Below are 13,716 nucleotides of genomic sequence, written 5' to 3'. Positions count from 1 at the left end.
ATCTATATGCTACCTTATGAAATCAAGACAACATAAGAGACTGTTTATAATGAGGGCTTCTGGTTTTAATGATAAAAGCAGATAAAACACCCCAGATACAAAAGTATGAAATTGGTGTACATCCAATAAAGACCGGAAAAACACTGGAAATGGATATTCAATTCACGTTGACTTCACCCCTTTCCCATAAAAAAACAACATACTACAAAAAACAAAAAAACAAAAACAAAACTACCTGCAGTTGGGCAATGTCCCTCCTTCCTGACTTGTATCTATCATTGATTCATTCTGAATACTTTAAACCCACCCCTGCTGAGTGGCAGCAAATTTCTACATTTCTATTGCAGACTCTGCTAGGAGATTTAAAACAAGATTACAATCAGATGGCTTTTCGCGAGATTTAAAGCTATATTACAGTTATAGGGAGAATTTAAAACAGAATTGCAAATTGTGGCGAAATGTAAAAAAATCTATTGAAAATATATAATTTTTTTTTTTTTTTTTTTTTTGCAAACTATATCTATTAATAAAAAAAAAAAAAAAAAAAAATTATCAGTCTGACCTGTCCTATAGTGATATATGCATCTGCCCTATTACTCTGCATTTGTAGCCTATAAACCCCAAAAGGATTTATGTGTTGCAACACAATATTGGAACAATACAGTTCAATAGGCTTCTTTCCGATTATACATGTTCTCTGCTTTGTTTTGGTGATGGGCTTGCTGTGAAAGACAATGCAGTCAACCGTTTTTTGGTGTTTTTTGGCCCTTGAGCCATTGTTTATTTTGTGTTTTGTTGAAATAAATCATTTAACTGTATTTGATCATTTTGTTTGGTATCTTTCGGAATATTAATAGGAATTATATACAATGTAAGTCAGTATAAGCTAACAGATTTTTGTGCATGAGCACAAGCACACACACTAGTAAGCACCAAACTATTTAAAGGGAATTTGCCATATTTGACAGAGACAAAGGACTGCTCTTTCTGGTATCAAGATGAGTGCCACAAACTAACTCAAAAGTCCCTGATCAACTGACACCTTTGGTAGAATTCTCTGAAGATGACCAAAAGCTGCTACGGCTGAGGTTCTCTGGAGAAGGTGATCCAGTGAATATATGCCTGTACCATCGTCAAGTTTTTCTTGATAAGTATCAGCATCTCATAGTGGTGTGCTGATCCCACTAAAAGCCACAAGACACAGGGTTTGGTTAAAGGCATCAAAGTTATTACTCTGAAACAGGCGGAAGACCTCCCAAAGTTTAAAGTAATTCTGGGGCACAAGCTCTGTCCTCGAGGAGTCATCTGGATAAACGATCCCAAAGTGCAAAACCAGTTTAAGGAAAGCAAGCAGGAGCAGCCTGAGCAAGAACAAAGCACATCTGGCAAAGAAAGCTCAGACTCATCATCCGTTTCCTTCATTGATGAGAATGCTCTGAACAAGTCTCGTCTGCATCGGACAGTCTCCAGTGAAGTGGAAAGTTCTTGTTGAATGCCGTGAGGCTTACGGCATATGTAAATTAACCCTTTGCGGGCCTACAATTTACAATTTTCCCTTTCCAGTCCAATGTTGGACCCTGTCCGACATCATCAAAAAGATGTAAAGCACAGGTCTTTCTCTGGAAAAAAAGCCAAGAAAACCTTTCAATGACCGAGTAAGACCGATAGGAGCAGAATGGTAGCCCCATATCTGATAGCCCCATACACCACAGAGAGGACATAAACAGAAGAGATAGCTGCTTCTGCATCCAGCGCTCAAAGAATATAACTGACATTTGCAGATATTTTTTAGATATTATAGTAATAAAATAATGACTTGGAGCATATTATTGAGGAGTTTGGTGATAAAATGAGTGATCAGGATAGGATTTATCAGTATGTACGTCTATAAAGAGGTATGTGAAAAATACAGCGAACAAGGGGTGGTGCTTGGCTGGTGATGCAGTACCTAGTGTGCTTTTGCAATCCAGTGCCTTTGAAACCCTTTTTACTCTGAAAAAAAAAAATTGTAATCAGTGCATGTAAAATAAACAGCACATGTAAAAATAAATTGGACCTGACGTGACTGACAAGCGCTGAATAAATGGACCACAAAGGGTTAAAGAAGATTTGTTCTACAATAGCAGCTAAGGTTTCAAAAGTTTTGGGTTTTAGACGACCACTTGAAACCAAGTGTTTCGCAAAATTTGGAAGAGTGGTCCCTAAGGTTCTTACAGAAATACTAACATTTTAACAAAAGTGAGTTGGGTACTCCTGATATTTTTTCTCGAAGGCCTTATTCATTACGAGTCGAATGAATGAGGTGCTACACATGATGGTAGCGTCTAAGTTGAGTCCAGGGTGATTTTTCTGGTCAGAGTCACTTTTTCACTTTATGTTGACCTTTGCCAGGTCACAGCTTGACGGGGAAATAAAATGATAAAAAAAGAAAATTAGCATTTCTAAACTCAGCGGGCCAGAAATCCCCCAGGTGAATTTTTCTAGCACAATCTAAGACGGTCAGACAACGGCTCTGATTGAGTTGGTATGGAATGACACTATGGTTTAATAGTTCTAATAATACACAATGAGATGCACTTTGTCTTTTACTTACCTTTTCGATAAAATGCCTACATTTCCTTAGTGATAGATGGACACATTTTGAACCAATTGTAAATAAACACATTTGAAAAAATACAACCACTTTTGACATATAACCGTTCTGTCCAGTGTCCAACACTGAAAACAAACAGAATTCAAGCAGAAAATATAATGATTATCCTTATATCCAAGACAGAATTTTCCAACAAGACTGTCACTAATAATAAAATAAATTGTATTCAGGCCACGGCTGAAGCAACAAAGGACTGAATAATCTACACTTCTTTTCCACCGTGTGATTGCCTCTTTTTGTGACATCTAACCCAACCGTTGAAGTCATGTTTTCTAAAATGCTGCATTGCACAAGGTTAAGGATCTAGCCAAAAGGGATTAAAAGGGAGATTTAAAGCAGTAGCACTTGGTCATATCCTTTTGAAGATGAGCTGGGTAAAAAAAAAAAAGATAAGGCTAAATAGGACTGAATTTCAGAAGCAATAAATGGTGGGTATTTGAAGTGTGCCGAAAGGTCTAGGGAATTCAACACTGTCTAAGAATGATGGGATGTTTAGAATGCAAAGATGTGAATGGGTATTGAAAAACATTTTTGTAAGACATTTCTTATATCTTGTATTTATACATGGCATAATTTTTTCAATTTTTTTTCTAAGGCTTACATATTAGGTCGATTGGCCACTTTGTTTACTACTATATAAAAAAAAAAAAAAAAAAACATTTCTGACATGGCCAAGATCTGTAATGTGTCTCAGTGAAAATATAGTATTCTGCTATTTTTAATGTTATCTCAACAATGGAGCTCCTCTGTAGACAAATCTTGGCAGTGTTAAGGCATTCAAACAAATGCACATATAGGCCTATGACCTGTGGCAGCACAAATTGTATACAACAACATAGCCCACTTGGTTTGCACACCATCAGTAGCTATGTTTACAATAACTTCTGGCACCCAGAATGGAACATTCTTTTTCTAGAATTTTGATGTCATCACACTATCATTGTACTATACTTTTATAGATTTTGGAAATGCACATTCCAAGTGCAGCCTGTGCCAATTTGGTATGATTAACATCTTGGGTCAAAATGCCAGGACAAAAGGAAAAATCATTAACTGAGACAGAAATAAACTTACTTATCTTCTGTAATCCTGTTCGAAATAAATGCAATTATTTTTAATACAAAAAATACTTCTAGTAATAATTATAGTGTCTATATACTTTCTTTGAAAATGAATTGATTTGAAGTTAAGAATCGTTCATATTGAAGTTAACATTACCGTGTCCACATTTTTAGCAGACACCCTTAACCAGGGTGATAATATCACAATACAAAGTATCGCATTACAAAATGTCATATTACAGACAACAGCAGTTATAAAGTACAGTAAAATCAGTTGAAAATATGATCAAAACAAATAATGCAGTAAATAATGATATTTTAAGAGCGAAGTTGACTAAGAGCAGTTCAACTTATAGAAAAAATATTGCTTATGAGAGTAAATTCCATTAAGAGCACATAGTAAGTCTGATAAATGGACAAGAACGAATTCAAATAAGAGCAATTACAAAAAACATGAATACGGATAACTATAAGAGTAAAATCAAGGACAAGATACAGGAAATAGTTATAATTATAAGAGCAGTCATAAAATACAACAAAGTATGGATCGGTTCTGTGCAAGTGCAAGATGATGTAAGTACTGGTATATTACAGCATATCACCATGGGTCGGCTCTTCTTTTCAAAAAAGGGCAAATCACTGGCAGATAGCCATACACCACTAGAATATTGAAAACAAAACAGGGTTTCTATAGCTGGTGCTGACTTGACGTGAAACGACCGGAGGGTACTGTGAGCAGCTACATGTAGCAGAAGAGCAATGGCATTTTAAAAGTGCTCTGCATCCACAGAACCCATGAATAGTACTCATGGGTTAGGACAGAGGATTCCATTACTGAAGAAAGGGACGTTTTTTCCAATTTAACAATTTTTTTCTGTGGCGTAAAGAAGTAGACAAAAATATAAGTTAATAATCTGCAAATATTTAGAAAACTGGACTTCAATAAACAAAAATCTAAACACAGTGGCAATAGATTCAGCAGAAAGCACGAGAGGCTGAGAGAGTTAGATATTAGTTTAGCTTTACAGTTACTGTAAGTAAACTGATTGTCATGTTAATGAGTTGATGTGAGGCACCAAGCCAAGTTAACTGTGTTTTATTTAGATAACTCAAGGCAAAATTACCGCTACTGCTGTTTTAACATGAGTTCTCCTTACGTTCTCTCCATAATCTTTGACCTTTAGCTAGCTCACTTCCACTACTGGTTACGTACTGTTAAAGGCACAGTAAACAATTATAACAATTACATGACACCCCCCCACCCCCCCCCCCCCACCCCCTCCCTTTTTTTTTTTTTTTTTAAAATCTAAACGAATCACTGGTCGAACTATATGGCCAGATTGGGTAACTGTAAGTCCATCTCGGAATGTAGGCGTCATGGTAACCTTGTTAGGTGTAACAGTCATCGGTGAAACAGGCTTTGGCGTACCAGGCTGTAGACTCACGACAGGGTTGTCATCATTCGGAAGTGGGAGGTGAGGCGAAAATTCTTCTGGCAACTGCTGTAGGTGATGACGGTTACGTCAGAACTGGGCTCCTTGTAGTGTTTTGATCATGTGGGATCGTGGTGTGTCTGTCCTGCTTCATGGGAACAGCATCCCCAGACTTCAGCAGAGATAGGTGTCTTGCTGCATGGTGACGATTGAAGAATGCTTGGTTTTGTTTGGCTTTAGCATCTCTATGTCAGCCTTCCTTCAAATTTGGCCATCTGAGGTGAAGGTTTGTCTCTAGGGTTGGCAGTGTCGTCTTGATTTTCCGTCCCATCAGAAGCTCTGCAGGGCTGACCCCTGTCACAGTGGATGGTGTAGACCTGTAGCTCATCAATGCAAGCAGTGGATCTTTTTGTTGTAGTATCCTCTTCGCTGTTTGCACTGCTCGCTCAGCTCGACCGTTACTCTGTGAATAATGTGGGCTGGACGTAATGTGTTTGAAGTCAAACTGCGTTCCAAACTCTTTAAATTCAGAGAGTTTGGAACGCAGTCTTACAAATTGTGGACCGTTGTCTGTCACAACTTCTTCTGGGATGGTGGTGGTTGGTAAGTGTAGTATTTCGATGAATCTTGAGAAGTAGTCAGTGACTATTAAGTAGACTTGTCTGTTGTCTTCACAGAGGTCCAGTGCAATCGTCCTCCAGGGTCTCTCCTGCAGCTCTGTGGAAATGAGTGGCTCTTTCTGCTGTGTTCTTTGTTTCATAACAGAATTCACATGCTTGCATTTTGTTCCTTATTTCTGTTGTCATGTTCTGCAACCAAACTGACATGTTGGCTCGCTCTCTACATTTAGTCAAGCCTTGATGTCCATCATGTATTCTTTCTAGAATTTCTTTTCTCAGGTTTGATGGAATAACAATGCACTTTCCTTTTGTGATGAGGCCATTGATCTCAGACAGCTGATTTCTCTCAGGAAAGTATGTTCTTGCATCAACTGGAATTTTCTCTATGTATTCAGGCCATCCCTTCTTTATGAACTTTAGCACTGTCTGTAACTGACCATCTGCTGTTGTAACCGCTCATATGATTCAAGCTTCTGTGGTGAAGCAGGCAAGCTACTTACTACTGCTACAACTTGTGCTTCAACATCTTCATGGGTGTCGACATTTTCCGAGTCACTCAGTGGGCTTCTGGATAAGGTGTCTGCAACAGCCAGTGTCTTTCCAGGTGCATACTCTGCTGTAGGCTTGAAATGCATTAAGCGCACGAGCAGTCTCTGACATCTTAGCAGAATGTTGTCCAGATCTTTACTATTTATTAATGGCACAAAAGGCTTGTGATCAGTCACTAACTTGATGTCTTCCAAGCTGTAGAGGTATTTATCAAACCTCTGACATGCCCACCCATTCGCAAGGCATTCTTTCTCAATTTGACCATACCATTTTTTTTGCCACATTTACTGCATTTTCTTTCGGTGTACTCTGGGTTAAGAGTTTTAGTGTGTTGCCATTTACCTCTTCCTCTTGTGAAGGTTTTACGTGCTATTTCTTGCACTAAGCCTGCAGTGCCCTCTTGCTGATTAACTTGCATGGCAACCTCTTCGGACTCCTGCACCATCTGTACTGTCTGTTCTCACGTCAAATCACTCATTAACTGCAGCTTTTTGGAAAGTTCTTTGTCTAATATCCCCAAACGATTCAGTCCTATATATGTTCATTTTTATTGTCGATGAACTTGCAATGTTGTGTAAGCTTGTACAGGGCTCTGATAAAAACTTTGGCTTTTTCTCCCGGCTTCTTTACCCTCTGATGAAAACAAACATGCTCATGAATGACATTCTGTTTTGGAACAAAGTACTCATCAAACTTGTTCAGGTCTATCGCATAATCTTCATTATCACCTTCCTCCGTGAAAAAGAAAAAATTGTAGATATTCTCGGCTTCACTACCCATAGCATAGATAAGTGAACTGACCTGCATGTCCCCAGTTTCTTTGTTGAGTTTTGTTGCTGTCCTGAATCTGGTGAATTGCTGTTTCCACTCTGGCCATTCTACGGGTTTATCGAAACAAAAACTCTCCAGGGGGTTAAACTTCTTTCATTCTTTCACTCTTTTTTGTTGCTTCGGTTATTATTATTTTACTTTAGTCCCACTACTAACACCATGTCATGTTAATAAGTTGACGCGAGACACCAAGTCAAGTTAACTGCGTTTTATTTAGATATCTCAAGGCAACAATACCGGTACGGCTGTTTTAAAATGTGTTCTCCTTACGTTCTCTCCATAATCTTTGACCTTTAGCTAGCTCACACCCACTACTGGTTACATACTGTTAAAGGCACAGTAAACAATTATAACAATTACATGACACTGATGTCGCTGCTGCTTAAGATTTTCATAAGGAAATGCATGCACATAGAGGTAATTAGCCTCCCCATTTTCCCCTTTTAATGGTAATGACTAGTATTAGTACTTTAATAGAATTGTATTGTGGTATATATTGGGGCATTCCATAACAATACACCACATGTACAATAAGGCTGTATTTCTTTCATGATTATCACTGATTTTATGATTTTCATGAAGTGTACTCATTGCACTCTAATATCTAGTTCCCTGTGAAAATTCCCATTCTGCAAGAATAGTGTAAAGTTTGGTGAATCAACATAGCTAATAATAATAGAAAGGTTGCTGCTGTGGCATGTTGACCTGTGCGAGCTGAACGCTTATTGGGAGGAAGGTTTACTTATCTTTAACCGACTAATTGGGAGCTAGCTTGTTGTTACACTAAAATGTATAAAGCAGCTAGCCTGCAACTGTAAATATTTAGATATATGAATATATTAATGGATACACTTTCAAATACAGTTCACCCACTTTTTGAAACTTTGTAACATTTGTTTGAAGTATAAAAGGACAAATAACATACACGATAAAAAAAATAAAAAAATAAATCTGTTCTCTCTCATCGAATTTTGTACGTCATCAACTCAGTCGGCTACTCTGTCTCTGGATAAGTTAGCAAATGTGATATTGTTTATCAATATGTTTATTAGCGCTATCATATATTTATTAAAAATACACAACTCCGTACCCATTTTCAAACGATTAGGCTTTTCTGAATCTATAATTACATTGATAATAGTACCTTCGTACAAAAGACAAACTTCCACAGTTGGGGCGGCCATTTTGGTTTTGCTGCAGTTCACTGACTCTTAACCCCGGTGAACCCGCTGCTTCAGCGGTGACGAACCCGTGAATTTAACAACGGTTCATTGAGCAACTACTGGTGAATTTAACAACGGTTCATTGATCAACTCCTGGTGAATTTAACAACGGTTCATTGATCAACTCCTGGTGAATTTAACAACGGTTCATTGATCAACTCTTGGTGAATTTAACAACGGATTTGTGAATCGGCTTTACATTGGTGCAGCGGTGCATTTAACATCGCACCCACAGATCGATACAATATGAACTACGAGAAGGAAGCTGCAGTGATCACTGCTGTGTCCCTTATGCTCATCTTCAGCACGGTACAATTCAACAGTAAGTTTTCATTCATTTCCTGTGCATGAAGAGACAAGAAAAATGTGTCTGAACAATATTCCAAGAAATAAATTGTTTATTATTGTGTACATAATACTTAATAGTAATACAACAAACAATAACAAAAACAGAACTGGAACTGGAACTTTTAACTTTACACCCTACTAGTAAACTATGCAGCTTCTCATTCGTCTGTCACCTTGTCTTTATTTGACACTACAAACATATAGCAGAAAAAAATATTGGATTAGTTTGGAGTGTACTTTTATAAAGCGACTATGTGCTAATGTAATTACAATGACACACAAACAGTATGCTAATTGAAGCAGTTTAATAGAGCAATGCTGAAACAAATTACACGTTTTTAAAAAGATATGTACAATTTAAATAAATACATCAATTTAAAACATAATACCGCCCCTTCATAGTCACAGAGGTAGCTATGTTACCTGCATGCTGCATAAGCACCACTGGCCAGCAGTTTTTGCGTTATTATGAGATATGCGCATGCTTCAGCGTTTCATTACTTACGCTATTATTAATGTATTTTTAAAATCTGAACTTTCGATATTATAAATGGCATGTACTTTTAAAACATTAAAACATATCTAAAGAAAATGCAAAATTCAGCATGATGTACACGCTGACGATTCAATTCCTGCCGGATTGGCTAAAGTCTGTGTGCAGTGAAGTATAGCTATATTTCGGTTTTGTGGTGGCTGATGGTGCAATAGTAAAACAATATAACGAGACATTTTCTTTCTCCATGGATAATGTGAAGCAAAGCAGCACTAAGTTAAAGTAAGTTATTGCTTTTCATATGTACATATCGCCAGCAGAATGTTATTACATATATTATTGGGAATCCAGTTGTCTAAGTTTGACACATTTCTTAGTAGAAGCTAATCCACCTGGAAATGTTTGTAATTTTCTGAAACTTTGTTCTGTAAATCTTGCAGCAAGTTGATGTTAAGCCCTGTAGTTGTCTTTTTGTACACATTTGTGGAAGCAAAAGGTTTTCTTTTACATGTTTTCTTTCTTCTAAAACAAAGCTTTCTCATGAGTTAGGGTTAAGAGATATTATTTAAATTCGATAGGTGTCCGCTCAAGCATGGTGCTGTCGGCCCACAGTAATAATATAAGAGACCACTGGCACAAACGTCCTTGGTAGGTACCCATGATAGATACTATTTAAGGCTAGTGTAAAATGAATTGCATGTTATTGCTAATGGACAGAAAAATGTAGGCTTAAGCAATCCGCTATCTGATGACCAAACACGAGGATAACAAAAGGATGAAAAAAAAACATGTTTGCCCTTTGCAAAGTGCTTTGTTATTTATTTATTTATTGCAAATGGCTGGATTTGATTACTTTGTAATATCTTCAGTATTTGTTATAACCTTGGTAATAAAACAGCTAAACTATAAAGCACTATCATTTTAGTCAAACGGCAATAATTTGAAAGATTGAATACATTGTGACACTGCGCGAGGTTAAGTCACAGGAAGCCTGGTAAACATAAGCTACATAAAGATTTTCACAACAATGAAGATCCCACCTATGTCAATGAAGCTTTTATCTAGGGCTTGAAACTTTCAGCTTTTATTTTTTATTTGAGCCAGGGGTGTTTATCCGTTTTTTATTATTATTTATTAAAACCTGTTACTTTCAAGGATACAAAATAAACATGACTGAAATACACAGAATTTCAGTTTTAACACACATCTGTCACACACAATTACAATTATAAAAGGTTAACTTACTGTGTGGAGGTGCAGATGTCCACCTAGTAGGATTGAGGAAAGAAAACCCTGGTCCCATTGCAAACTGGACTACTGGAAACAGTTCCCATGCAGATAACCTACAGCTATGCTCACAAGTTTTGCATAACCCTATAGAATTAACAAATTTAGCTTCAAAAAGACGAATGAAACCTGCTGAATAATGTTACGTTACATACCACTTTGTAGTTTCCCATGTACGTAACAAAAAATTGAAAAAAAATCTAACATGAAATACTGTACTATTATTATGGCTTCCGGTAGAGTTTTGTAATATCATTTTGTTGCTTTTTTGATTACGTGATGCTAAATAAAATATCAAAATTATGTTCTGTGGCAAAGTGGTTAGTAGTGCGGTGGTGTAGAGGTGATGCTCTGCTCTAATAATAACACAGAGGTGCAAACAGTTAATTTATCATCTGTTTCGCGGTTTGGTCACTGCTCAATAATAGCACTGGCAACTACACACCAGTGTGTAGTCTGCTCAGCAAAATACTGGGTTTCAGTCCCGAAATAATAATAAATTAAGGCAATGTCCAGACATGGCTCCACGTCCTTTCGCGGTGCTCCCGTGCTGGTGGTGAATACACAGTGAATAGTGACTGGTGCAGTAGTTGTAATCCGGGGTTAATGCTGGCTTGACAGCGACAGCTCCGGGGTGGTTAGCCATTTAATAATGATAAATAAACAGATTAGACACATAACAAAATACAACACTCACTGTTATACTTTTTTGGTCTGTTCTCTTGTAACCAAAACAAAGGAACATACTGCATCGCCACTACCCTTAGTCACGCCCCCTGCGATAGCTAGTTCAATCACGTATCCTCCAATCCGTGACTACACATCACGTACCGCATTAGGGCGATGACTTCTGGCATTGTGACTCCGCCCCCTTCTTGGATGGCTGGCTTGACTGACCCTGGAATGAACTACCAAACCTTCCAGTATGCGGCACACTGTTCCCTTTATACCGGTCGGTAGGAAGATTGTTGACTAGGATTCATTTGCTCTCTCTCTCACATGTTCATACAGCTTTTTTTTTTATTATGTCTCAATACTAAAATTATAGGTGATGCTAAACTTTTGGGCATAGCTGTATGTGTAACTTTTTTCAGGAATTACAGCTCTCTACTTTCATATGATGTCTGTCTTTCCTTTTATAGTTTCTTCAACATAATCCTAATTTTCCTTTACATGCTGTCTAAATTATTTTGTTCTGCACCCTGGTATAGCTTCACAAAACATATGTAAAGGTTTTCAAACTGATGCTTGCATGCTTGTGTTCCAATTTTGCCCAGACGTACTGTACAGTGACAGCTGCACAGTGCAAAAACGATGATTACACCATTACAATGCCTTTCCATACTGCCAGACCTCTGAAAACAATGTTTATAAAAAATATAAATTCATTTTAAATGTCCATGTTTTAACACTTTTTCTATATTATTACACCGTGTAACAATTATTATTATTTTTTTGTTCCTGGGTAGTAAGTGTTATTTAAGTGGATTCATATGTTGTTTTTTTCTGACTTTATGTCAACGAAAAGACAAACATTTGCCCGTTTTCCCATTGGAAATAGTGATATTTTGAAATATCACTGTCCTGGTCACAAAAGCAAAGTTTGTGGGGAATAATAGCCATTTTCTATACTTTTGAGGCATAAGCAATTAGGAAATAACACATACTACCCAGGAACAAAAATTGTGTTACATAGTGTTATCAGTTAAAACTGAAAAGTACAAGCCATGCTTGTCTCTTAACCTTTGTTTTTTACTTTAAAAAGCTTTACCTAAATAAAAACAGGTTTTTAAACGACTATTCAGCGTGCTCCCTTCAATGTTTTACTCAGATATAACATGTTGTTACTGTTGAATACATTACATTGAATAATACAATGTCAAGCAATCATATACATTGAGAAAAAAAAAATCATTACTGAGCTGTGTAGTTTAATTAACTGTAACAGACAGGTTCTGGCCCCAAGCCTTACATAATAACATATATGCATGTCCCATTACAATGTACATGATAACTGCTGATTTAGCACCATATCTAGTGACATGTAGATCAGTAAATCCAAGCATACTGCTGTAAAACAACAATTGCTTCTGAGAAGCTAACACTATTGTGTTATTATGTTTTTTAGTAATGGATTTTGTAAAGCAGCAATTATTATTTTTTTTATTATTATTTGCAATTTCTAAAATATAATATTAAGGGGCAGTGAAGCCTTAAGGTTTCCCTGCAACTCATTTTAAACTTCTAGACAAAACATTGCTTTTTGTTTACTAATTTTATTCAATTTTCTTGAAAATGTACACTAGACATGAAGTGCAGTATAAGCAATGTTGTTGCTGACGAACACAAAAAAGCTACAGTCTTACTTTAATCATGTCATAAAGTAAGTTATCTTGTTTTTGATACTGACAACTCTTGGGGATATGATATTTATTGAGTTGGGGGAAGTGGTATTAGATGTGGTATTCTGCTTTGGCATTTTAATATCCGCTATATATTTTGTAGAACACATTATAAGTTCAAAATCTTATTTAGTATGATTCATGCTCAATAAACATGCTTTTGTTCTCTCTGTGCCTAGAGTACAAGATCCCACTCACACTAAGTCTTCTTTTGGCATTACACATTCTTAATAGACTAAAAGTCTGTATGTATTGTCAGATATGTTTAATGGTATATAGTATCATATATGTGAATATATTTAGTAATAAATAATGCAAACTGTATTTTACCAGTAAATCATGACATTATGTGAAAGACCAGAGTGTTTTTTAAAGTTAACATGAATCCAAACACTGCTGTATAAATAACCAAATTCAGTGGAGATATTCTTCACCCTGTTATCAACAGCTTTCAGGTAGAACAGTAAAAGGCCCTGACACTTTTTATCGGCACAGGCAACAAGGATGCAATCTGACATACATGCATTCACACCAATGGGAGATGGAGGGGGTGACATGAGGTGAGTGAGAAGATGGCGACCAAAGTACCTGTGTAGCCCAGTGAATTGTCATCATTATCGGAGGCTGGGGCCGGCGTGCCACTGTCGTTGCCCCTCTCCGGGCTGTCAGAGTCTGTCGGAAACAACACCAGAGCTGCTGAAGGGGTCAAAGTTGAAACAGTTGCTAAAGCTTGTCCAGAAACAAGTATATCCACAAAACACAAAAGTACGCAACATGGGGCCAGAACGCAAACTCCACCCCTGTGCGGACCGCTCC

At 37.1% G+C, this 13,716-nt stretch overlaps 1 protein-coding gene across 3 annotated transcripts in view; it reads right to left on the bottom strand.

The window, feature by feature from the left end:
* LOC121327923 (roundabout homolog 1-like) overlaps positions 1–13,716 on the bottom strand; it is a 339,729-nt gene that overhangs the window by 214,659 nt on the left and 111,354 nt on the right. For all 3 annotated transcript variants that reach the window (XM_041272274.1, XM_041272277.1, XM_041272275.1), the window contains exon 2: positions 13,489–13,572. In XM_041272274.1, coding sequence (XP_041128208.1) covers positions 13,489–13,572 — 84 coding nt within the window. The remainder of the gene's footprint in view (positions 1–13,488; positions 13,573–13,716) is intronic.

Source organism: Polyodon spathula, chromosome 15 (genome assembly GCF_017654505.1).
Source record: "Polyodon spathula isolate WHYD16114869_AA chromosome 15, ASM1765450v1, whole genome shotgun sequence".
NCBI lineage: Eukaryota > Metazoa > Chordata > Actinopteri > Acipenseriformes > Polyodontidae > Polyodon > Polyodon spathula.
The sequence above is the reverse complement of the archived record's forward strand: the minus strand, read 5'-3'. Positions and strand labels throughout refer to the sequence as shown.